General features: G+C 44.6%; 1 protein-coding gene across 1 annotated transcript in view; it reads left to right on the forward strand.

Moving 5' to 3' along the window:
• Positions 1-27296, forward strand: part of LOC146185064 (unhealthy ribosome biogenesis protein 2 homolog) — a 76467-nt gene that overhangs the window by 11857 nt on the left and 37314 nt on the right. The window contains exons 6-18 of the mRNA XM_084606048.1: positions 511-647; positions 1943-2288; positions 7197-7276; positions 7387-7480; positions 7784-8068; positions 11678-11948; positions 12153-12364; positions 14871-15101; positions 19182-19328; positions 19415-19578; positions 22253-22393; positions 23720-23981; positions 25692-25961. Of these exons, the coding sequence (XP_084462174.1) occupies positions 511-647; positions 1943-2288; positions 7197-7276; positions 7387-7480; positions 7784-8068; positions 11678-11948; positions 12153-12364; positions 14871-15101; positions 19182-19328; positions 19415-19578; positions 22253-22393; positions 23720-23981; positions 25692-25961 (2640 nt within the window). The remainder of the gene's footprint in view (positions 1-510; positions 648-1942; positions 2289-7196; positions 7277-7386; positions 7481-7783; positions 8069-11677; positions 11949-12152; positions 12365-14870; positions 15102-19181; positions 19329-19414; positions 19579-22252; positions 22394-23719; positions 23982-25691; positions 25962-27296) is intronic.

Here is a 27296-nt window from a genome sequence, read left to right on the forward strand (position 1 = left end):
ATTTTGTGCACCTTATTGCTTAGTAGCATGCTAATCATTTGGAAGTTTTTGGACTGAGTTGGCACAGTGTCTGAGGCTATTTGGTAGCTCATATCACCTTACTTCTTTCTACATATTTTTGCCAGATATTAGCCTTATACTTGGCATTTTTATGTTTAACGAGCGTAAGCTTCTTAAAAGTCCTTACTTAGTGCTAGCTCTGGTCTCATGAAAAGGCAGCAGAATATTTATTTGAAAAAGGCTTAATGACTAGTTTGATGGCTTAAAGGTGTCACTTACTTGCATGCTATGTTAATCAAATTAAATTACTTAGCTTTACCAGTAGCTTCTCAAATGATTTAGAAAATGCTGTGTTGCAGTAATGAGTAAAAGCCTTGTGTCGCGGCCTTGTAATATTTCAGGCACTGATTTGCAAAGTGTGAGTGTGGACAGCCAGAGAAGGGAAGACTAGTATAGTGTGCGATTGAGTGGTCAATGTTTTATTGATCACTTTCGCTCTGTGCTGCTCAGGAGGCGTTTGTCCATTTGAAGCCGCTGCTTGACAACATGATGTACATTCTGCACTTCAAGAAAGCAGCGTCATCGGAAGCAGTACTCAAGCTGCACAGAACAATCAAGAAATTTGTGCACGCTAGCCTGCTTCTCAGGTTTGTTGGCGTCCTCTTTGCTTTTATGAGCTTGGCTTTGGCCCATCAAGGCAGATTTTGATCACAAAGGGGCCACTGTCACTGGAAACTGAGCCCTTATAAGCTGAAGGAGACCACAAAATATGGTTGTTGCCTTTACTGAAAGATTTCGCTAGCACAGCGCATGCATCTACGCTGAATTTTGGCCGTGGATTCGAGAGGCTAGGCTACACTGTCACTTAAAGCTTTGAAATAGCAGCAACCAGTAACTAGGCCTTTACAGTGTGGACATGTTCTGAGAATATTGTTAACCTGAATTTCCTCTGGAATAAGCTCACTTTTTTTCTGCCAGATGAGCGTCAACATACTCAGAAAGAGTCAGAGTATCAATTTTTACTGACATTTGATTGGCTGGAGTTGTCTTCAGTTCTCCTTTAAGGGAACATTTCCTTGTTCGAGAAGTAACGAGAAGAAACAGGGCAGGCCAGTGACACAAGCTGTGCTCTTTTGTTGTTTGTCGGGCTACAGTTTCTTTAGCGTCGTCCGTGTTCAGCGGTGGGAAGTAGTGCTTGCACTATTTATACATCTGTGCATGGAAGCTTCCAAAGTGTGGCATGGCAATGCACATTCAGCACTGCAAATTGTTGCCGCCGATTCTTGCCCTACACTAGCATGCTATAGTAACTTGTAAGCTCTTACTTCTCACATTTGACGATTTCTGTCAGTCTGTCAGCAGCTCCAAAGTGAAGATGTTGGACCAGTGAGGGGAACCACTTAAAATTATGCTCTAATCACTGGTCACCATAGGTTTGAACCAATTTTTTGGGTTAATGCACACAAAAGTGCTCATCGAGTCAATCCTTAAAATATATGAGGGAGTTGTACCGACGGCCTCTGGTCATTGTTTTTCTTAGTACACAAATGTATTAGCTCACAGCATTAATGTGAGTTTAGGGCCAATTCACAGGTGCAGCGTGTCTCACGACGTCAGTGTGGCAAACCAGATTTATTTGGTTCACAGTGTGATGTTTCTGGTCAATTTGACAAGAAAAGCTGATGTCGGGGATTGGTTTGCTTCTAGCAGCTCTCACTGATTATTACATGAGTTTGTTAAACTCGAAGCTTATACGATGCTAACGGATGCCTGGGTTTTACTCTTGAACGACTGTATTGTTGGACAACTCTTGGACAACTGTTATTGTAGTAATGCACAGTGTTGCTTACAGACTGTATTGAGAGCAAATGTAGCTTGAGGTGGGTATCAGTTCACAATTGCTTCATGTCTCTTTACTGCTTCTTTTGAACTCATGAAACAGGAACAACATCACTGCTTGGCTGACAGCCTTGTACGAGTATCTCCAACTTTATGGCTGGAATGCCCAAATGCCTCACAGTGCAGAAGTAGAAAACAATGATGGGAAGGAGAATGACAGTGAGGCAAAGAAAGATGACAGTGAGGTGAAGGACGATAATGGTGAGGTGAGGGGCGACGAAGCGGAAGTGAGGGAAGGAGATGAAATGGACGTTGAAGATGTGAAAGTGAATGAAGAGTTGGTGGAAGTGCTCCAAGCTGAGCCACATCGCCAGAACAGGGCACGGAAGGGTGATGAACACCTCCTGGAACAGCTCATGGGTTTTTTTGGAAAAGTGCTCAAAGATACGGTGAGTACTGATGCAGGTCACTGATGAATGTTAGCCTCTGGTCATTGTCTAGCCTTCTTTGTTTTTATTTACTTGTTTAGTGTTTCTAAGCTTGTTTAGTGTTCAAGGAGATCCCACGGGGGTGGTGCAGTGGTTAGGGCGCTCGACTACTGTGCCCAAGGATGCAGGATCGAATTCCGGCTTTGGCGGCAGCTTTTCGATCGGTGCGAAAAACAAGGTGCTCGTGTGCTGTGCGATGCCAGTGCACATTAAAGAATCCGAGGTGGTCGAAATTTTTCTGGGAGAAAAAGAAATCGCTTCAGCCTGTACCAGGTGTCTCAGGTAAATTTAACCAAGGTTTTAAAGAAAGACTGTGTGTCTTAGCTTAGTGAAACTAACCAAGGGCAGTTGATACCCAGAAATTTCCAATGAATTTTGGGAAACAGTTTCAGAACAATTTTCTCACATATTGTATAACTGCACCATACCAATCAATACATCTGCAGTTCATCCCTTGGCAGGCTTGTAGTTCTTCAAGTGCAGGCACCTTTTTTGCAGAAGAAAAAACAATGTGCTCAGATGGTTTGCATGAACTCGACAAAGGTCGAGTCTGGTCCCCTTTTAGAGTAAGAGGGTAAAACACAGAGGAAGAGAGCAAAACACCAGTCACATGTTTCCCATTAAAAAACCTGCTCTTTCTCTTGAATAATCGACTCTACTTGCATTCTCTGGAGTACATGTACACATGCGAGTATTTCGTGAGCCTCAGCGGTGAGGACACAAGCGATACATGGAAAAATTTCACGTACACGGCGTACAGCGTCCAGTCCCGCATGCCGTACCAGACGGAGACAGAGTTTAAGGCGCACCAGCGAAGCATTGCTGCCCGTCAGGGAAATTAAGCAATGCTGTTATCTATTTGCTGTTTTCGCCCAGCAAATTAACTGCGGAACTCGTCGAGAATTGCAAAGCTTTGAATGCTTACATTTACTTTCAGTCGAGTAAGACGGTGATTTTTCTCGCTCGTAAACAGCATGCGCAAACCACAGTAATCCGCTGGAAACATCATTATACTCTCTTATGATTCTTCACACCGAATGGCAAACGAGTGTGGTTGGAAGCCCTTCGCTAGCGTCGAGCGGCTTTTAGGTAAGCATGGCAACAGTAGCAAGAGCATTGCACCTTGGCACCACACAGATTTGATTTTCCTTGCATTATTCGTTTAAATCACCTCGCTGCATGCCTGTTGTATTTGCTCTGTTCGTGGGCGGCTATTGGCGTTAACGTTCGCATTTTCATCACAGGTATCCATGCTTTTAGCTAGCATTACAATAACAAACTGCGACGGTGGTTCCGCAGTTAAGGCGACCCAGTTCAGTCCCGGCCTCCATGGCCGCATTTCAATGTAGGATAAACTCAGAATACGACAGTGTCCGATGCAGTATGTATATAGCTGATGTAAAGGTCCTCAAAGAGTCTGAATCACGAGCCCATGTGTCGCTCAGGGAAGCTAAACCCCACAACTCACATTCACAATTAGCCACAGCGAATACAACCAAGACCGCTCGGTATATAGAAAATATATGCAGCTTCAATTGAGCAAATCAGTGGCCGTCAATGCGCAGTGGCAATCTTCATCACGAAATAGATTAAAATAATGAGGTAAACACGGGGGAGGTTAGTCATGCAACATAACCACGGAGTCAACACAGATCGCTCGCGCAGCAGCTCATTGCGCATAAGTGGGATTACCGAAGTGAAAAAAAAAAAAAAAAGACTGTGTTTGAAGAATTGTTTTCACCAACAAAGAAACAGGCCTACGCATTACAATATACTGGCTGCCTCGTCTACATATTGTTACGAGGCACGTCGAGATGTTAGGAGGCGATGGTACGTCATAGCCGCAACAGTTCACCGTCAGGGACACACTCACAGGAGAACCAGATGTAGCTGCAGCGTCGTCTTTCTCCACTAGCCCAGCACTTCGTCATCGTCTCTTTCACTGCGTACCGTAACAATACCCCCCCCCCCGCGGAAGAAGCACAGTCCCGGTGCGTAGACTACACAGGTGAGCACGAGATATAAGGTTTGAGACGGGTGACATGCACGACTTCTGGATGATGGTTTGCAGGAGAGTGGCGGTTCACAGGGATAATCTCGTACGTCACGTCGGTAAGTTGCCGCAAGACCTGGTAAGGGCCCACGTTGCGGGGCAGAAGTTTCTCGCACATGCCTACACGTCGAGCAGGGAGCCAGAGGAGTACGAGGAAGCCAGGAGGGTAGTAGGCGTCACGGTGCTGGAGATCGTAACGGTGCTTTTGAGAACGCTGTGACGCACGAAGCCGGTCTCGAGCAATATGACGGGCGGCATCAGCGCTGGTGATGGCATCAGAAGCGTAACTGCAGGAAGAATCATCAAGAGGCAGTAAGGTGTCGAAGGGAAGTAGAGGGTCGCGGCCGAAGAGTAGATAAAAGGGAGAGTATCCGGCAGTATCATGCCGTGAGGAGTTATAAGCGAATGTTATGAAAGGTAAAGAGATGTCCCAGTCACGGTGATGGTCAGAAACATACATTGACATCATATCGGTCAGGGTACGATTAAGGCGCTCAGTAAGACCGTTCGTTTGTGGATGGTAGGCCGTTGTAAAATTGTGGCGCGTAGCGCATGAGCGCAGAAGGTCATTAACAACTTTAGAAAGGAAGCAGCGACCGCGATCGGTGAGCAGTTGACGAAGAGCACCATGAAGCAAGGTGACGTCATGCAAAAGAAAGTCTGCAACGTCGGAGGCACAGCTGGTGGGGATAGCTCTGGTTATGGCATACCGGGTGGCGTAATCGGTCGCTACGGCAATGGCGAGAAATGTGGCCGGCACGTGAGCAGTTGAAGCAGATGGGTCGGTTGTCCAAGGTCCGCCATTCTTCTGGGTTGCGGTAGCGTCGGGTAGATTCGGGGTATCGCGTCGGGAAGGGCGCAGTCGGAGCCGCAGCAGCTACCACCGGAACGGTGGACTGGACAGATGGCTGTGCGGACGGCTGACCAGAGCTGAGGCTTACGCTCGCATTAAGGCCCACGTTCGTGAATTTTTGGCGAACGACAGCTTGGATCAGTGCTATAGTAGCATCCGCCGGCTGAGGTGTGAATGCGACGGGGGCCATTGCCTCCAGCTCTCTGCGAACGATCCTGGTCAAGTTTGGCTCATGGGACGGTTGCTGCAGTGTTGGCAGATCTTCGCACAAAGACGTAGCAACTGTGTTTGGCAAGCGGTCGAAACGGGGAGCAATACGACAATGTTTAGCTTGCTCAAACCGCCGGCATACCTCGAGGACGGAGTCGACCGTCGTACAATCTTTGCAAAATAGAAGGTTAAAAGCGTCGTCAGCAATGCCCTTTAAGATGTGGCCCACCTTGTCACACTCGGGCATGGCGCTGTTCACTTTGCGGCATAGAGCTATTACGTCTTGTATGTACGACAGATATGATTCGGTCGACGACTGTGCTCGCGATGCCAGGTCCTTTTTAGCGCCGAGCTTGCGTCCGATCGGCTTGCCAAAGAGATCCCGAAGCTTCTCTTTGCACATGTCCCAGGATTTTGATCTTGCGGCGGCCGAAGCTGCATTTTTTTGCGTTGAGTTGAAGACCGGCGGGCCGAAAGACTGCCAGTATCGTAGAAAGCCGTTCAAGGTGACTTGTGAACGTGGGAGAGAAAACGACGTCATCTAAGTAGCATAAGCATGTTGTCCACTTGAAGCCACGGAGAAGCGAGTCCATCATGCGCTTGAAGGTCGCAGGAGCGTTACAGAGGCCAAATGGCATGACCTTGAATTGGTATAGTCCGTCAGGGGTGACAAATGCGGTTTTCTCTCGATCCCGTTCGTCGACAGCTATTTGCCAGTAGCCGGAACGCATGTCGATCGAGGAAAAATAGCTGGCACCATGCAAGCAGTCGAGGGCGTCGTCAATTCTCTGGAGCGGATAAACGTCTTTTTTAGTGATCTGATTGAGGTGGCGGTAATCTACACAGAATCTCCAAGTTTGATCTTTCTTTTTGACTAAACATATTGTTATGAGGCACGTCGAGATGTTAGGAGGCGATGGTACGTCGTAGCCGCAACAGTTCACCGTCAGGGACACACTCACAGGAGAACCAGACGTAGCTGCAGCGTCGTCTTTCTCCACTAGCCCAGCACTTCGTCATCGTCTCTTTTACTGCGTACTGTAACAATATGTTACATGCGCAATTGCACCCACACCAAAACAAAAATCTCATTATATGCCATAAGGAAGGTCAAACGAGTTATTCGCGGCCTTTGAGCAGGTAGACCACTCAGGCGCAGAGGTGAATAAGCGCTAGCTTAGTCTTGACAAAGTGTTTGCCACATATTCGATAAGCCAGCGTCTATATCCAGCCTTTGCTCTTCACCGTGGCATCCCACTGTGTACGGCAATATGTTTACAAGAAAACTGCGCAAGCTTATTATACTTGCCTTTCTGTGCTGTTTGGCACATGCCACGGCGCGGCAACTGGTCTGCATGCCGCCGGTTTTTTTTTTTTTTTTTTTTTTTTCGGCAGCAGAAAACCACCCTGCAATCACGGTAGGCAAAGCGACTGAAATATTTTGCCTATCACGCGAAAGTCACTGACGACGACAGCGCCACCTTATCTTCGTGACATAGCCAGAGTGAAGGAGGCATATACATGCCTAACCCATGTTGTTTGAAGCACACCCATGCTCTTGCATACTTAATAGGCATTCATGGTTCATATGCTTTTGTGTTTCTATAGCCGATTCATTGGATAGCTGCAATGATAACGGTGGTAGATAATAAATTTGCTTTGTCATGAGCAACTGGTGTATGGAGTACAGCTGGGCATATTTAGTCTGATATACACTCTTCCTTACATAAGGTTACCGCGTTATATTTTGTAGGCATCATCCAAAACGCCAGCAGCACACTACCTTCCAGAGTTTTTCGCTGTGTTCCTTGAAGGCATCATATTTTTTAACAAGTAGGTGCTTTCTTTTTTTGAATGCATAGTGGTATTTTAATTTCTTAGTTTCTATTTTGACCTTGCTGCTGTCTTTTTCATTTGAAACTAAATGAGACTTCTTTTTCTAGAACTGAGGACCTCCAGTCAAATACTGTGCTCCTGGCTTACTTTGCGTACCACCTGGGAGTGGAGTGCACCTCCTTCAGTGGAACACCACTCGTAGTAAGTGGCACATTGTTCATTACTTCACATTGTTTTACAAGGGCAGAGTCAAGGCCCTTTACAGAGGCTCCTTGAATGAAAGCTGTCTTACAGCAGCCTGACAGAGCCTCAGGCCTCCACTTTGGCAATAGCAAACCTGTGGCCACATTGAAAGTGTCAACGGCAACTAGGCGAATATATTTAGATCATAGGGTTAGTTGCTGTGACCTATTCACTGGAAAAGATGCGCGCGCTTTGCATGGGCGCATTTCCTGTGCGTGCAAGTATGGAGAGCATAATCTTGTTCTGTGGCGTTTTCTTCAGGACATGGAGCTGAGTACCCAGCAGCGACTGTACTTCCTGAACCAGCTGCTGGCAACCTACCAGGCCAGTGAGCAGTACTGCCTTGTGTTGGTGATGCCCCAGTTCAAGCGCAGCTTGTTCAAGCCGCGCCGCTGGTTTGGTGAGCTGGCTGCCAAGCTGCAGCCCCTTGAGTTCACCAACGCTGCCTGGTTCCACTGCTTGGGCACCATAATGCGCATTGCCCCCAACCTGGTCGAAGGCAGCATGATTAAGACCCTTCAGAAGTGCTGGGAGGTGTGCGGGCTGGTAAGTGTAGTGTTACTTGGCAGAGCAATTTTTTAGAACCAGTCTCCCCTACCCTCCCCTTTCTTCAAAGACCTCCTGATCGACGTCTAAATAAAGTATCGTCACATGACCATTGGATCATGCCATCGGTTAGACACATACTACACAGAGCTGATACTGAAGCTATGCAGTAAAAGCTTAGTACGAATTTTGGAATGATACAAATTCACGAAATTTCCCGGCTAAAGTGCATTATGTACGGTGTGGAAAATTTTGAATGCTCCAGACACTCTCCCGCACCACTACAGATGATACGAACGTGTGAACTGCGATCGCATCCTTGAGCATTACCGTATACAGTCGAACCCGGTTATATCGAACCCGGTTATATCGAACCCGGATATATCGAATTTTGGTTATATCGAACTCGCGGAATATCCCCTTGAAAATCCCATGTAAAAGTATAGGAAAGCCGCGTCATATATCGAACTTAATTTCACCGGCCGTTCGATATATCGAACTCCGTACCACACACTGGAAAGTGTGCCTTCCCCAAAGACGATCGCATCACACTTGGCCGTTTGCCGCGTGACGTTTTGAAGCCATGCGCGGAAGGAATGAGAAGGAACAGTTCGGCGACGGCTGGTCTGGGCAGCGCCGCGCCCATTTCCCAAAGGCGCACGCATCTGCAGTTATCGTTTCCCGCGCGCCAACATATGACGTTTGCAAGCCATGTGCGTGGGTGTGCCCATTCTTTTGGGGAGCTATCTCTCTCCTTCAGCTCGTGCTACACATGCGCCAAGCCAGCTAAGCCCGTTTTCAGACAGACGTCGGACGCGTTGCGAGCCCTCTGCGCGCGGCAGCTGACCTGCAGACGTTAAGAAACGACAGCGCTCTGCTTTTTTTTTGCGGGAGTCGTTTATCCTGCATGTATGAATCGGCGAAAGCACGCGGTCAGCTGCTGCGATCATGACGCCCGCCCTAAGCGCGGGGTGGCCTGTGCAATCAAGCCATCATGGGCACTCTGCCAAGTTCGCTCCCCGCCACCGCAGGAGCTATCAAAAGATAAACGCGCCCGTACGTTATCGCTGCGCAGCATCTTGGCACGCTGCCAAGAAATGAGCTGTGGATGAGGCCACCAAAACGGAGTGACGCGCGCCATCGACATGCGAGCGAAAACGCTCACGATTTCTGCCGCGGCGACACAAACCTTGTTTTGAGCTGCCGCGGTGGCTCGAGCGGCGAGAGGGACGCAGTTCCAGCAAGTTTGAAATTTTTCGCACTGTCGCTGCCGCTCGTCGCTGAGATTGCTCAATCGCTTGCATGTGAACGAGGCTGGCCTTTACGCATTTTTTTTTTTTTTCAAATTCTCGGGTGCAAAAGTGGAGGGTGGGATCATTATGCGAGTGGGTTGATTACGCGACAAATACGGTATCCTTTTTTCGCATCGTAATTACCGTCGCAAGCCGATTTCTGTATATCGAATTATCGATATATCAAACTATTTCGTGATCCCCTTCAAGTTCGATATATCCGGGTTCGACTGTACACGCGTGTAATGGCCGCACTTTTTTTCCCGAGATTGGGGTGAAGATCAGGGGGTGCGGCGATTACATGAGAAAAAAGACAGCGAAAAAATTTATTTGCGGTGGTAGCTGCCTTTATTATTGTCCTGAGGGCATCTTCTTGGAAGCACCATCACCGTACACATTTTTCGTCAATGTCGAACTTTCGTCCAGCCACTCTTTTTCCTTCTTCTTTCGCGTAGTGAATCACTTTCAGCTTAAAGTGAGCGGTATAACTAACTTATTTTCCCATCGAGGAAAAGGGAAATCTCCAGCTCACGAGCGCAGAACAAATCAGGGCAGCGATGCGTTCCGATTGCGAGATCGCACGTGATATGCTTCGGGTGATCGAGGAAATGGCTGTAAAACGGAGGAGCGAACAGACTTGGATTGGATTGGATTGGATTTGCTGGCCTCACCCTTTGTAACGGGCGGGCATCGCTGCGGCTAGGAGTGCCCCCTTTGTAACGGAGGTGGTGGCCGCTGCCCCCATGCTCGACTTTTTTTTTCCTCAAATATTTTGTTCTTAATTCTTATTGGCAATTCTACTTCTAACCTTACGCTTCATTTTGGCTTTCACTTGATTTTTGGGCCCCACCTGGCGGCAGTAACCACAAAACGTTCCGTATTTCTTGCACCGCACAGTAGACGGCACTGCCCAACTTCCTGAAACTCATGGTGCGGTTTTTACTCGGGAAATGTTTTAAAAGTTTTTTTTCCCAATTTTCTTTCTAAAGTTCGGGGTGCGGCCATTACGTGCGTGCGGCCATTACACGCGTGTATACGGTATGTACTGCCCGTACATCATAGGAATTGACTCTGCGATCGCCAGCGGCGCTGTATGCACGCATCAAGAGCAGCTTGCGGTGGCGGGCTCACACCACGAAAAGCTTTCAATGACGTGGCTTTCAGCAGAGGCAGCAACATGCGGTCCATGCGCACTGCATGAACCGCACATTGCTGGTTCCGCTATAGCGATCCGCAAGCAGTCTGTGGCGCCACACGGCAGGCACGTCACCATCTCTTGCTGTGCTGTACGCGCCACGAGAAGTCCGCAAAGGCATTCGGCCTGAACGTCGCCGACGCTCCGATCGCCTGTCACGCTGTGAGTGGCAAGCTGTGAGTGGCAAACTGTGAGTGGCAAGCTGTGACCGCGTGACCTTAATAAACCTTCTCGGACGTAAACAGATCTGTGCGACTGCCTTTCCCATGCCTCAAGATACTTTTTTTCATTAGTTTTGATGATATGAATGTTATTGCGTCTCTGTGAGGTTCGTATCACCGAAGTTCTACTGTATTATGCGAACACCATTTGAACTTCATCATTTCGTCTTTCAGCAGAGGTGTGGAGTAGAGAGAAAGGGGGAGAGGGGGGGGGGGGGAAGAGAAGAAAAGAAATGGTGCAAAAAGTGATCAATGACAGTGAGGCAGTTTTAAATCTTCAAATATTCTTCTTTTAGTTTCCTGAGTTATTCTTGTTGTGCGACAGTACTTGAGCCATTAAGTGCTCACGGTTAGAACCTTACATAGGTTATTACAGAAGTGCACAAGAAGTTTTGTCTAAAACTAAATGGCGCATTTAGACAGTAGAATGTTCCTTAACAGTTACATATTCCCTGAAAGCGTTTTGATTATTATTTTGTTAACAAATATTTTCAGTTGAAGTCTCTCTTTTCATTTTTAACTGAGATTTTACTTTTACTTTTGTGCGATTTATTCAATGCTTATGAACTTCATGCTACCCTTTGCTCTGTCTGCTTGTAGGAGGCTTTCTGTTTGGTAGTAACAAACACTAAACTGCTGTGTTAATTATGAACTGCAATGTCATACCTTGAGACAGCAAAAACCAAATTTTAAAGTCTGGAGTCTGAACTTGAACAATCAAAACTTGCATTTGCTATCAAGAATTTCATCTTCTGTGCTTTCTACATGCAGTGAATTCATACCATGGCATTTTAGAGTATTGTGAGGTGTTGCATAGTTCATGACCATTTATGCAGTTCTTGCCCCTTTTAAGCTCTTAATGGTGCTGTTTTTGTTTTTTGTTTCTGTCTTTTGTATCTAGCGTCAGCCAGGCCTTTTGAAAGCTCGGAACTCTCTTCTAGAAAGAATCCTGACTACATACACAGCACTTTTCCGAGTGCCGAAGCTCATCCGGAACATCTTTTCATCGTTCACTAACCTCAATGCTCCGTTGGCCTCCACAAGCATTCCAGCGTCATTTTTACACAAGTTTGCCGAATGTTGCATCAACCTCTCTCCCGGCCAGTTAACTGAAACGTGGCAGTTCCTTGTAGACCAACTCGGCTACTGGACATCAGGAAACAGCACCGCAGGTGAGACCATTGCACTTCGTATGGTAGGTCAGTGCCTGCACATAAAAACAGGTTGTGCTTACTATACAGGACTAGGTGGCCTCTGTTTTAATTATAATTTTTTCATAAGTGACCAAGAATTATAAGGAATGTTGCTTTTCTTATTAGGTGATGTTGATGTGGACACAGTTGCATTGCTTTTCATTTTTAATTTTTTTTTATTAGAAGGCACATCGGAAAGTGAAGAGCCCAAAGAGCAAGAGGATCACCTCCCTAAGGTCATCGTCGTGACGGAAATCTTCCGCACATTTGCTCACCACATTCAGGCTGTCAATCCAAATACGCCTCCCTTGTACGTGACAAAAATCACTGAGTTGATGCACGCCACATCAGAACTTGCCACACGCATGCTGTATCTGAGCATCGAAAAGAAAAGTGTGAGTGCTTGAAAGATGCCTTGTGTTGGAGCATGCTTGAGCAGCATAGATAACTAGCAGTTAGATTACTCCCCCTATGATTTATACGTGCTGGTAGCATTTATGAGTGCATTTGGAATACAGCATTTTCCCACGTTCCCCATTTGATCTGTTGGCCTGCCGCATCGTATTTGGCACCATGGGCACCTATAATGTATAAGTTGTAGCAAACGTCTCAGTGTCTGATGAAGCAGAGGGGAACATTTGAACTATTGATTTTACATATTTTTATGCAACTGTCAGATCATTCCCCACCATTTACACTTGTCTGATTATTTTTCAGTAGAATATTTTCTGAGTGTGAGTTTACCTTAATTTGCCATTCTCTTGTTGTAACTGCTTCGGGCATGTTTGCATTCAATTTTGATGCAAACGTTTTCCTGATATTGCCATGCCTGATTTCACTTCATATGGAATATATACTGTAGCCAAGCAAAAGAACGAAAAGTTATCTAACGAGAACAATGAACAACTTTCATTGATAACAGTTTTTTTGCTTTTGGAGTGAAAGAGCGGAATAGTTGTGTCAGAGGCATTAAATGGGTGCATTAGTCTATGCTACAGTGCCATTTCATATTGTGACAGGACACAAGTGACTTGCTGCAAAAGCATAGCTGTGAAACCGTTTATTAGGAGGTATATCTGAGAAGTTAACCATTTACAATCAGTGCATTCTGAGCTGATGCACAACATCTTTTCGAGCGAAGCTCTTTTGCACCTGTTCTTGCGTTTTGCAGTGTTACCATTGTTCCTTGTAACCAGCTCCATACATGAATAAATAAATCCTGTCTCCATCAGGAATCGAGCCTCCATCCCTCGGATTCCCAGCAAAGCGCTTTAACCAACTGAGCTACTCCTGGGATCATGAAACGCACATCATAATTCTCCTTGTCTACCGTGAGGATGATAAGTAGCGAAAACGGTGACGCTGCAATTAGCGATAATGACTGTGCATTTAGTTGATAATAATAATGAGAGCAAACGTGATGCACCGTGTGCACCAGCAGTGCTTAGGCTTTCGCATTTCTCCAGTTTAGATTCCTCAGTGCTCGGAATTTTAGAGCGTCGCTCTTTGGTCTTTGGTGCTCATTACTGCGTTTTGCCATATCGTCGTTGTCCCTCGTAACCAGCTTCATAAATAAATAAATAAATAAATCCTGTCTCCACCATAATATTTTAAAATTTCTGCCTGTGTATTAGCTTTATGGCCTCACCCATCTACCGCAGCAGGGTGAGGGGCGCTGCTGTCTCTTTGCCATTAGCTCACGCCAGATCGGCGATCGTTTTGGCCCACTTCGCACCATGCAGTTTTCCAACTGTCTGTCTAAGAATGTTGGGCAGCAGGTTTAATTAGTTAATCTTTGAGCGCTTTCAAACTAAACACTCGAAAGCAAGAAAAGGGGGGTCCTCTTTGCAGCAAACACTGTGCATCCCCATCAGAATGCCTCATGCGGCTGGTTTTCACATAGCAACGCCTAAATTACCAGTGTTTCATCTCTTCGCTAATTTAAGCCATTGAACGATGTAAAAAATAAGTAATCTCCTACTTTATAGTTGGTTTCCAGCGACACCACAGCTGTAGAGCCAATACCGATAGAGTGTTCACCTTGGTCACAGTGGTGGTTCTGCATTTATGATTATCCTTTTTTTCATCGTCTGCACAGCAGGCATAGTGTGGTTCCCGCCATGGCATGTTTGCTTTTGCATCTCGGCTTTGTGTCATCACGAACGTTTGTCAGAGAAGTGCCGAGTTACGTAGCTGCCGCAGGCTGAGTTTGTAAGCCCTGTCACCATGCCATGTGCATGAACCATGCCGACATTGAAATTGGTGCTATCGTGCAGAAATGTAGTATTTCGAAAATGTTCTACGTTTTCGAATACCGCTATGCGCTTTGAAGTCCAAATTGAATACTGTGTTATTCGCTTCAATATTTGCAACATCTGAATATTCGCACAACCCTACTCATTTTGCGTACCGCTTAGGTTTAATGGGGTGAATACGGCCAACTGCAGCCTGCAGCGACCCTTGTGTGGCATGCTTCGGTGTTGAAGGCATTGCAGAAATGAACGGTGCTTTAATTTTAATGAGTGATTATTCTCTGTATGGTGCACTGGTGACACGATTAGACATCTTAGGATAGGCAGTGGCTAGTTAAAAAGCATTGTCCAATGCGACCTCAGAGCAAAGCAGGTTTGACTTAGCATGCTTAACGAGCGATGCACTACCAGCTCATCACCTTAGAAAGCATGTCACTAGCAGAGGTGCGGTACATTTTTGCTTCTAAGTTACGGATATGCTCGCTTGTTGTAATTGATTATATATCGATGGTTATTAGCATATTCAACTTTTTCATGATTTTGACTATATATATGTGTTGTGCTTTGCTATTGTGGCAATTTCATACATCTTTCTGAGTTGTCTTCTTCCTGTTAGATATGGTTCTTATGTGCACACTCTTTCTTGCAGGCACAGCATGCACAGTGTGCCCTGTGTATATTTCATACCTGGGGAGAGCTCCACCTCGTACTGTGCCTGTACCGGAAGAGTTACGGTGAGACATATGCAGCCCCTGAGCTGATGGCACCTCTGGATGCTCCCGACCTTTCTTTCCTACACCCCACTGTCACTGGGGATAAGATGGATTCTGTGTTGGCTTTGATGAGCGTGGACAGAACTAAGCTCGTCTGCCATCATCTTGTGAGTAAAAGGCTGTCCATTTTTCCTTCGTCATCACTGTAAAGATACCATAGACTGTGTTTTCCTTTTCTGCTCTGTGGCTTATAGAGGCCACTGCTCTTTACAGCATTGGCTTGTCTGGATAACTGGCAGACCACCTGAGCAAATGATCTCTTAATCAGCTTACTCTTTGTGACACTCTTCCAGTCTCCCAAAGCAGCTGGCCTGTCTTTGACTGCACGTGGTAGTTTCTTGCCTACATCTGCACTCACTAAGTGAAATGAGTGTTCTTGGAGCGATTAGTTTGTAGTGGCATGTGTTAGTTAGTAGGGAAGGTTGTTAATTTCTTGTCCAGTTGATGTGCAGTCGGGAGCAAAAGTGGTATACTCCACGTGCTGCGAGAAAACTGCCCGCCAGATTTTTCCAACAGATAATCAGTTATTTCTGAGATATGCATAACATACCCTCTTTGATGTAGCTGCCATCTTGTCCAAGCAATTTTGTGTGGCACATTTTTTTATACTGAAAAAATGCAATCATTGCAGTTCGGGTGGAGTATACCACTTTTGCTCATGGGTGTACGTTCCAGTGCGTTCTGTGCACTGTGCCATTCTTGCAGCCATGCACTTAGAAACATGGAAAAGGCACAAATGCAAAAAGAAATACACGAACATACACAGAGGCACGCACACTTGCACAGGCTTCCTTTCCCAAGAATTAATGCTGGAGAGATCTCCACATCTTGCGCTTCAGCCGGCCATTGAGCTCAGGCATTGTGCAGTGGGGGCGAAGCAGCATGCTGCCAAAAATGCCTCTCTCGACTTTTAGACAAATGGTTGCCTCTGCCTTAGGTCGCAGAATGATGGGGAGCCGTCACGGAAACATACAGGCATAGGACACTCTAGCAGGATTCTCAGGGTGGAAGTAAAAAGCGATACAAAAAATTTCATGGAATACAGGCACGTGTGAGCTCCTGTACCCTTGCTGTGATAATCAGACTGCAAAAAAACATGAAGAAAATGCCTAGCAATGAGGGCCTATAACATCAGCATCTGGCGTACTCCACTAGACTGCATGCCTCCTGCTAAAATCGGAGGGGCGGGGGGGGGGGGGGGGTGAATTTCACTTGCTGATGCTGGTTGAACGGGCGGGAAAGAGACAGACTTCAAAGTCAGGAAAGGAGAAGGTCATGGCGAAGTAGATTTACTATGATGGTTGTACTGTTACTGAGTATATTGAAACAAAAAATGTTTGCAGCGGCACGTCTTCATGAGAGGATGTCTCGCTACAGCCAAAGTGGAACACATTTTTCATCAAAGGGCAGCCGGTGGCCCTTGAAAGGTGTTGTAGCTGTTCAAACATAGAGCGCTTTCTTAAAACAACCATAACTAAGGCTCCCAGTTTTTCACAATTCTGCAAAAAATTGCAGATGTAAGCTTCTTTCTTTTTTTAATCACAAATTAGTATATGTTTGAAGGCATGTCTCGTTTGATTTTCATGTTGTTCATAACAGGGATAGAATGATGAGAAAATGACTGGATTACCTTATTTGCTTGAATTTAATGAAAATGGGAGTTTGAACCCTCAGGAGAATTTTGAAAGGAATATCATTATAGTTATCTTTGAAGCAATCTCAAGCTGTCAGGCCAACCATAACTGAGACCCCCCTATATATAAATGCTGGGAAAATAGAAATCAACATGTGGTCAGCATTACTTAAAAGGAAATGCTTCAAAAAGGAATGTGAAATAATAAACTTTTGTACCGGATTTTTATACAGTAGCATAATATGCCTAAACATGATGTTCTGTCGGTTTTATCATGCGAATTTAAGAGATCCAAAGCAAGCGTTGATGATAGCAACGTTTAGGGGTGTGTGAATTTTCAAAATTTATTATGTTTGCTATTTGATTTGGGTTCATCTTAAAAAAACTGATATTCGGAATTTTTGAAATCTGAAAATTACTGAATACATATACTGAACATTTTGAATTCAGTGCAGTTTCACTGCAATACTCTACTGTGCAGTGAAGCATCCTCAAAACGCGACAGGGCCATTTTGTGAAGACAGCCTTCCCTTATAATAAGGGAGTAATTACTCATTGCATCCACCCAAGCGCAGCCATACGGCTGCAAAGGAAAGCTATACAGCTTTCTCAGAAACTTCGTAATTAAAGAAAAATTCGTCCTGATCCGGGAATTGAACCTGGCACCACCGCCTTTCCGGGGCAGTCGCTCTACCGACTGAGCTAACCAGGACGGTCAGCAGATCAGATGGTAGGGCGAGAGCGAATTGATCTATAACTCGAAGTGGGAATGGTGTTGGTGAAATATTTAGGGGAATCCCCTAAGGTGGAGTAGATTTGTAATAAGGGAGTAATTACTCATTGCATCCACCCAAGCGCAGCCAACGGCTACAAAGGAAAGCTATACAGCTTTCTCAGAAACTTCGTAGTTAAAGGAAAATTCGTCCTGATCCGGGAATCGAACCCGGCACCACCGCCTTTCCGGGGCAGTCGCTCTACCGACTGAGCTAACCAGGACGGTCAGCAGATCAGATGGTAGGGCGAGAGCGAATTGATCTATAACTCGAAGGGGGAATGGTGTTTGTGAAATATTTTGGGGAATCCCCCAAGGTGGAGTAGATTTGTAATAAGGGAGTAATTACTCATTGCATCCACCCAAGTGCAGCCAATGAGTAATGCAATGCAATGAGTAATTACTCCCTTATTACAAATCTACTCCACCTTGGGGGATTCCCCTAAAATATTTCACAAACAGCCTTCCCTTCCGTCAGAGAGCCTTCCCGACAGTGTGCACAAAGCGAAGCACTTTCCGAAACTGGGAAAAAATGTCTCTGACTTGGGCTTAATTTCAAATGATGACAACCATCGACTATTGTGCTAGTGTTCCATCAGATAAAATTACTAAGATGCAAACAGTTTTCGGCAGTTTTTCAGGCTCATTCACTAATTCAAGCTTGCAGTTAATTAAGATATTTTTTTTTTTGTCCCTTGAAGGCCAAATCAATGAGAGTTCACTATATTCAGCAGCGATGTGAGAGCTCCACTTGATGTCATGCAGGTCCTTCCTGTACAAAGAATGGTATATACGGAATCCTGTATAAAATTTATACTGGATTTTTCAGTAGTTTATACAGTTCTGTTCAATTGTAGTTTAATTTTATTGGCAAATGCCATGTGAATTGTGCAGTGAACAAGACCAGCAGTGTTTGCTATTTCTTAATTTTTTATTGTTTTAACTGATTAGATACTCAATAGTTGAAGCTTTTTTTTTTACATATTGGTGTTTGGTTCAGATTTGAAAATTTGACTATTTGTACACTTCTAAAACAATTGTAATTTGTCTGCTCCAAGGGCTAAAACAAAGGGGGCATTGAATCAGAATCAGTTTATTAAACGACCAGTGACTGCTTACGCATATTTGATAAATGCAGGAGGAGATCCGAAAGTGCAGGAGACCTCCTGTTACAAGTGTGCAAAAAAATTGTGACATACCAACAACTGTCGGTGAAACTGAAACTTAATCATAAGACACGTGGATGTAAATATAAATGAAACATAGTTTGGTTACATGTTATGTAAATGTGTAAACAGAGGAAAAGAATTTAAGTGAGTGCTCCATATGCTCTTATCAATGAAAAAAATGAAAAATAAATAAATAATGAAAGTATGAAAACTGTTTGAAAGCATGAATATCAGATAATTGCTTTGCACTAAAGGTAATGAATTACACAAAAATGAGGAACAGAAATTAACTGCGAGTTTGCTGTAATATTCAGTTCTAGGCTGTGGTAGTAAGAAATTGTTATGGCATGAGAAGTGAGTGAAGCTTCATCGAGGAAAGCAGTAGCTTTTGCAGCTTGTTGGATAGGCAGGCTACTGTGCAATGCTGAAGGAAGTGAAACAGGGAGGCAGCAAGGCACAGAGTATGGCACAACTAAATGATGAGGTTTGTTGCACAGTTCCAGTTTGCATGAAACTTGACATACTTACACATAATGTCAGTGCTGGAATGGACCTTATTTCTGTATTAAATGCCAGTAGTGCATTATTGACTACTTTCATCTCTTTTTCACAGATGTTGCTGTGGATTCAGAAGATCAGAGCACTCATCCTCTTCACCGATGTTACCAATGAGCACCTTGCGTATACCTTGAGAGCTACTGCCAAATTAGTTTTCTCATCTGTTGACATGACCGTGACTCCTTCGGTCTGGTCTCAGAGGGTATGTATTTGAAAGGAAAGCTGGTGTTACACTGTCTGACAGCCTTCTTTGGATCCATTGATGTTTGGTATGTTTCGCATTTGCAGGTTTGTGAAATTTCAGGGGGCCGTTTCCCAGTAGTCTCATTGCACACACTTCTGGTCAACTTCTCCCTACTGGCTCCCTGCTTGCCTGCGAAGAATGCCACCGCACTCTGCCGTTTTTTCTTGGAGGTTCTTGCCAATGCCCAAAGCAAAGATGCATCTGATAGGCAAGGCATTTTTCTTGTCCTTTGCCTCTTTACTGCAAGCATGGCCATTTGGACACATATAGTATGTGTTGACTTCTCCAGATAGTTTTGCGTGACCACTTCTTAACTGGCCTTGATGGTATCTGGGCACATGGTCTCAAGATTAGACCTGGACTTTGGTGGTCACACTTTGAAAGAGGTGAAATACAAACGTGTCCATGTGGTATTCGGTGTCAGCGCATATTAAATTAATCTGGGGCACTCTGCTATGGTGTCAATTATAGACTGAATTACCAATCCGTGTGTACTGTCAGAAGACTGATCTATGCATACCCTCAATCCCCAGCATCAGTTACCATCTTTGCTAGTGCTTCCAAAGTGCTATGCGGTGCCTCTGTGTCATGTACAACAAAGTGGGCATTGTAACTTCTCCATCTATTTAGACATGTTTGTGTCATCGCCCTGCAGAATGTTGAAGGTGTGTTGTGCGTGCACTGCGATTGTAAGAGCCACAAAGCCTGAAGCAAGTTGGGCATGTAGGAAAATAAAGAGTGCGGCCCACAATGATGTAGAATTTTTTTTTAAATGTTGGCTTTTATGTTTATTTTCCATGACCCATGAAAAGCACAACGTCATGGTTGCACTGTATCAGGGTAAAAAGAATTGCAGTCACTTGCCAAGTCAACATTAAAAAAGATGTTTTGGAACCCGTACGGGTTGTTTGGTCACAATGAGGTGGACTAGGCGAAAGGACGGAAATTGAAAGGTGAAGTTGGTGACGTAATGATTGTACGTACATAGATTAATGGCATGTTTCCTGTAGTGTGATTCATGACTCCGGTTGTCGTTTGAATGAATGATGACTCAAGTAGCAGCCGCGTTGTTAGATTCTTGTCTTTGTCTAAGACTAGCATCGTCCCAGGCAATCTGGTGCCCCATCTTGTGCGCGTGCTCTGCCAGTGCACTTGAAGCAATCTTTTTGTTTCGAACATCACGCTGGTGCTCCTTCAATCTTAGTGTGAACTTCCCAGTTTTACCGATATAAACTTCACTGTAACCGCCACAAGGTATCTCATAGACCACACCGGGGAAATGAACAGAAGGTAGGGAGTCTTTAACATTAACAAGCATATTGTGAAACTTGCAGGCCGGCACGTGTCCAATGCACAAATCATATTTTGGAAATACATGGGACATAGCTTCACTAACGCCATGCATATAAGGGATCCGTGCGCTAGCCGAAAAGTGGCTATCCTACGTTGAGAAACTTTCTTCCCAATCCTTGAAATAAAATGGGTAGGATTTCCATTCTGGCAAAGCTCGTGCTGTAACTTCTTAAGCTTGGACTCCCAGTTTTTGTAGTTGCGGATTATTTTGGCATGAGTCACGAGTGAAGAAACGACCGGCTTCTTGAATTGCAGGTTGAGTCCTACTGAATTTAGAGCTTGTAAAAGCATGCGCACAAGACGGAGCATCAGATTGCCTGGGACGATGCTGCAGTCTTAGCCAAGGACAAGAATCTGACTATGCGACTGCTGCTTGCGTCATCATTCATTCAAACGACAATCGGAGTCATGAATCGCACTACAAGAAGTATGCCATTAATCTATGTACAATCATTACGTCACCAGCTTCGCCTTTAAATTTCCATTCCCTCGCCCTGTCCGCCTCATTGTGATCAAGAAACCCGTACGGGTTCCGAAACGTTTTTGTGAGTGGCTGCAATTCTTTTTACCCTACTACCATGCCTGACCAGACGGACTTCTGTCGAACCTTCAACTACTTGTACTGCATCATCAGTCGTATTTCAGGCAGACTGTAATTGGCATTGGCTGCTGAACATGTGTAATAAAGCTTTTACCACAGTGTCCCCCATAATTTGTGCTGATGAGATGAAGAGTAAGAGTGTTTTATGCTTTAGCTCTACTCGGTGGTCAGAAGGGACAGACTGACAGTTTTTTGTGCAGTATATCTGAGGGCAAAGTTGGCATGAAAATACCAATGCTTCGCTCCTTTGGGACTTTTACTGAAGGGTCACACTTAGCTGATTGTTCTTCTTTTCACTCTTCTTATGTTAATTTATTGGAGACACTTTAACCTAGAATCTTGAAATCCAGATGGTTTGAGTCATGCACTGCATGTAGTTTTTTGACAAAGTATGCTGTTTCTGTTAATTTGTTAAGCATGGCTATATTATTCGGGGTAGCCTTCATATCAAATTTGATTTGTCTTCTGTGCTATGATTTTAGCACTATTCTGCTTGGATGCAGTGTGAGGAAGCCAGTACCATTGAAGTCATCAAAGTTTACTAGCACTTCGGGAGGCTACATTTTGTGAGCTGCATCTCCTAATTTCCATTGAGTGGTTTATAGGGCGAACGACCCATGTTTTAAGCCGTGATGCTTTTTTTTTTTTATAACTACTCAAGTTTCACTTACTGCTGTGTAGGTGGCGTCCAGTGGTCACTGAATACTTTTCATTAGAGTGGTACTTCTACAACAATGGAAAAAGTATTGTTTTACATTCAGCTGTTGATGTCATTGTGCACTTGTCATTGACATGTTACTTGGGGGCTGTTTTGAATTTTAGATACTATAGTAATCACTGTCCTGATTCAGTTGCTTCATTTTGGTATTCTTTTCAGTCTCAACTCTTCATTTTTTTTTTTTTTTTTTGCATGAATATGTTTCTATAGCAGCAAGAATGTCCTCACTCAAGCCAAGATTATATCCACATTCCTTGGAAGCCAGGCATTCCTGGAATGCAAGCTGATGCAGACCTGCTATGTCACAGCTGTCTGGGGACATGTTGCAACTATGTTCAAGGCTAGAAAAAGGTAAAGGCTGTGGTTAGGCTTCTCTCTTTTGTATTTGTCTTATTGCACATATTCTTTCAAGCACTTTTCCTTCCACCTTTCTAAGGCACTTACTTGAAATGAAGACCAAAGGCCAACTACCTGGTATAGAAGTGTTGTGGTTGAAAGTGCCTGTGGTTAACTAATGCCTTCTTAGCACTGTTGACTGGTTATAGGATTACAATGGGATTATAGTCTGTATCAAATAGTGCAAAGCCTCAGGATCCTCCTGAGCAAGTGCCTTCGTGACCCGAAGTGAAGGAGGGGCTGGCTTTACACACCTGCTGGCAATTCTAGTTGTACAAAGATGCTGGAAAAGCATGTGATGAGGGAAGCATGTGGTGTTACTGGGTGTGTAAGGAAACATGGTAGGCGAGACCGAGCGACAGGCACCGAATTTGTGTGCTGGCAGCGGTTGGTAGGGCATGTTCACATTCGCAACTAGAAGGGTGGGCTGCATATCCTCTGCTCTGTTGTCTGCACCGTGTTTACTGCTTTCCAAAACCATAGACACAAAGTGAAGGAAGGCGCAGTAATGAATACGGGTATCACCCATGGCCAATGGCAAAAGGCAGCTCTCTCACATGACCTGCTTATCTGCATGCTTTGTTGCTGAATGCACTGCAAAATCCAATTGTACCTTTGCCTTAAAGTGATAATGCTGTATTTGTGACGAACTGGTAAAAAAAGGTTAAATTTTTTGGGCTAGGCAGTGGCTAGTTTGCTGCGACCTTGATGCGAACTGGGCTAGTCTCAGCAGTGGCATTGAGTGGCATTCTGCCAGTGCTCTTGCAGCTGGCATGCTGCCACAGGAAGTGGTATGAGGCTTGCATGGATGTACCTCGCTCCTACTTTCAGACTGTAGATAAGCCTACCTAGGGACGTGTTTTATAGTACCTCTGGTAATATTGGTACGTTGAACTATTTCGTGATCCCAATGGGTTCGTTATATTAAGGATTAACTGTAAAGTATTTTAATGACCACTTTCTTTCTACATTCTTTCAGCCATTGTTACCTGTTAGGTTCACTATCTCATTGTCATTGCAGGTACACAGAATAGTTGCTTCCTAGTAACTCTGTGCTGTCACAGTCTGTTTACAGATGTAACATGTAGCAAGAACCTTTGTTAAGCAATGGGTGGCCATAGAAAGTCCTTAATATGGAATCAGGTTATGTAAAATTTACTTTCACTAGTTTGTTAAGCAGGTCGTGCCTTAATCAGTATGAAGAGAGGGCATAGTGCAGTACTGATTTTAGCATGTGTATTTTACCAGTTATGATGGTAGATACTTATTGTAATATTCCAGGAAACACGACTGTGAGGAAGAACCCACGGGGATTTGTTGCACCATGATGCATGCCCTGTCAGGGCCAGTCAAGTGGGAGAAGTATGCAGAAACTGTGCCAGTTGCCGACTACACTTCGAAAGAGCTGCTCACTTCTGAGGGCCTCAACAAGATGTGGGCAGCCATACATGGTTCCTCTGAAAAATTGGTGGCCATCATAGCAGCGGGCTCCGAAGAATTCACGGAGAGAATGGACACATCAGATGTACTGTTCGTGTTGGAGGTAATTACATTGAATTATTCTGAATTCTGAAGCAGGCTGAGGGAGAAAACTGCAGATACCTCTGGCTGTCATAAACAATAGGTAGTCGCATTGCTATTTAAAATTTATTAAAGACGACCTGAGTTCCAGTAGAAGCAAATCATCTTTGTGAAAAAAAAAAGGCCTAAGTTTGGTACCCTCCTTCACGGCAAGGAAGTGATTGTGGTTGCCGTTATCACAGCTGGCTCACAAAGTGCTTTCTTAGGAGCACCCACCACTGTGCACACCTCAATATCATTCTTCATTGATCATTCTCCAATGGCTGGTGAGGGAACACTAGAGTTTTTCGTTTTGATGTACTTTTACAGCAATGGCGCCTACCTCTCGGGAAGTCTCGTACAGCTACTGGCTTAAAAGAAGGTGAAGACGTGACCATAGGAAAGCAAACAAAGATTTATGCCTTCTCCTGTTGATAACGCTCAAAAATGGTAGAGAGCCATATGAGACGGTGAGGACAAAGATGTAGGCTAGAATGCATTACGTGTACATTCTTACTGACATGCCAAGGATGTTTCATCAAAGGTACAAAACTTGAAAAAGCAGCAATAATACAGCTACATGATGCTGCTCAAAGCTGGAGCTATCTTTGATGACTGAGCACTGCGCATAGGTCATCAGCAGTGAAAACGTCACAATGGGAGCAGGATATTTATTCATTTAATAATCAGCTGAGGACTTTACGAAAGTTGCACCACCATAGTATTTAATTCATTCATTGAGTCAAGAAATTCACCTTCCCTTTCTCTATCGCAGAACTGTTGACAGCTTCTTTCATCAGCTGTGGAAGTTTCTTTTTATTGTCCCAATCTCTATGGGCACTTTCTGTTGCATTTCTGTTGTAAGGTTTGAATAAAAATTTTCATCGGTTAGAAAATTGCCAGTCTTATCCACACTAACTCAGGTTATCTGCTATGGAATGCAGTTGAGGGACTGCCCTTCTACTAAGTTATTCTCCCGAATGCTGTGCATTGAAAAGTAAAACTAGGCTAGCTTTATTAACACTTTTGCAAAATATTGTTACGTTAAGCGATGCATGCGCTGATATGCGCATAAGAAGGAAAGAGACGAATCTGAGTAGTTTTGGCGAAGACGACGTTCGAGCAGTATCGGCTGGTGCCTGCAGGAAAGGCCTGTTCTGTGAAAGCCTTGTCTCCCATCTCCGCTCTCTGAACCCTCAAGCTGAACTACTCCCGTAACAATTTTATCGGCTGCATAGCTTTCTAAAAATGCGCTTAAGTTTTATCATGGCTGACGCAGCTTCTTGAAAGATGTTCTGTCTGCCTTCAGGGCTGCCTTTGAACACGAAGGCCTTGATTCTCAAAGGTCTGTAAAGTGATGTTGTGTCAGGGGTCATAAATCTGCCAAACTGTAGTCGGCATCTGTTATGGTATGTCTCTGTGCGCTCAGCAAAGGTTGATGTGTGTGATGCAGTAGTCACTGAAAGTGTAAAAAGGCTCAAACACCGTTCTGTGAGCTCACGTGGAAGTATTACTAATACAGTTCATTGCAATTTTCTCAAGCTTGTGGTGTTTTCTATGTGCAGTTCATTGCAAGGCAGTAAAGCCCACAACTTTTGTTGCAAAAGTCTTTGTGAGTGATGATCACGTGGAAAAAGGGGAAGGGCAAAATTGAGTAATTTTAATTGTATATTTGTTTCATTTGTGTTGCCAGGCTTTGAATCACCTTCCGTTGGACAGCCTCTTTCCGGGGAACCAGCTGCGCTGCATGCTTGGTCTTTTGGGCATTGCGTTTCTTCTCGAGGGTACTGTGGGGAAGAAGAGCGGCCCACATTGGGACAAGAGACTGGAAGCTGTGAAACAGGCTGCACGCACTTTCTGCGTGCTGCTGCAAAGCCCACGAAGGTCCTGGCTCCTCGACTTTGTCAGTGCAGGAGCGCTGATAAACCGCCTCGTTGCAGCTTTTGAAGGCAGCCTATCTCAGGCAAGCTGACACTTGTGGCTTCTTGTGTGGCCATGTTTGGTCACTACTGTGTAACTCAGATAATCTTTACTGCTTCTGTTTTATGCCCGACACTGAGCTGGTCTTGTGTTTCGTAGTTCTTTGCCGTATGCGCTGGCTGGTAGGGATACAAATGTTCTAATCATATTTCCTCAGCGTCATGAGTGCATCCATCATGAACGTACGGTCGAATTATTGAATATCTCATTGTGTTCTGAAACAAAACGGTTAGGCAAGATTAAGTCAGATTATTAGCGGCTGAAAATTAATGAACTTTCCGGATCATTTCTTCGACATTTCCAACAGTATGCAAAAAGCAAAATTTTGACGAAAGCGTGAGAAATCCTTGTCATGCAGTTTTCCTTTCAAATCTGTCTACATTCCAAGCGTTCATTAGATAAAATTACTGCAGCATACTGCAACTTAAAGCCATTTGATAATTCGGACATCCATAAACTTAAGTTGGTGCAAGTTTTGGCAGCGGACGTCATTCCAGAACAGTATGACCTCACAACCACGCGTACATGTAGAGTGAACCTACGCAGAATATTAGCCCTGCTTCTAATAGGCTCTCCTCTTTAAATTTTGCGTTAGTTTGATAACATTTTCGGCCCCATAAATATAATATATGGAAGCTTCACTATTGGCAGCGACACCGCGGTGAATGCGAATGAGATCCAAAAATCAAGCAATTGCGATGCATCTTAAATTTCAGGTGCTCTTATACATTAGTTCTATGGAGCATGTCACAGTGCAATGAAGAAGTTCAAATAATCAAGCATGTCTGAAAAATCGGGGATCTAAACTTTCGGTTGCTGATTGCAGTTTTTCAAGTAATGCATTTTGATGCACCTTTTGATTCAGTTCAGTCGTGTCCGACTCTTCGTGACCCTATGGACCATATCACGCCACGCTTTCCTGTCTCTCACTATCTTCCTAACATCACATAACTTCGTCTGCAGCGCCTCGAGGATGCCATCTAACCATCGCGTTCGCTGCCTACCCCTTCTCCGGTGACCCTCAACCTTTCCCAACATCAAATCTTTCTCCAGCAACTCCTCTCTTCTCATCAGATGACCAAAGTAGCTGAGCTTTAACTTTAGAATTTGACCCTCCAATGAGCAGTCAGGGTTTATGGTCGACAGTATCGACTGATTTGATCTTTGGCCGTCCAAGAAACTCTCAAGTCTCTGCCAGCACCACAATTCAAACGCGTTAATTCTTCGACGGTCAGCCTTCTTCACAGTCCAACTCTCGCATCCATACATCACAATTGGAAAGACCATAGCACGAGTTATACGGGTCTTGGTTGGCAGA

Source organism: Amblyomma maculatum, chromosome 6, assembly GCF_055883805.1.
Source record: "Amblyomma maculatum isolate TAMU_Amacu chromosome 6, ASM5588380v1, whole genome shotgun sequence".
NCBI lineage: Eukaryota > Metazoa > Arthropoda > Arachnida > Ixodida > Ixodidae > Amblyomma > Amblyomma maculatum.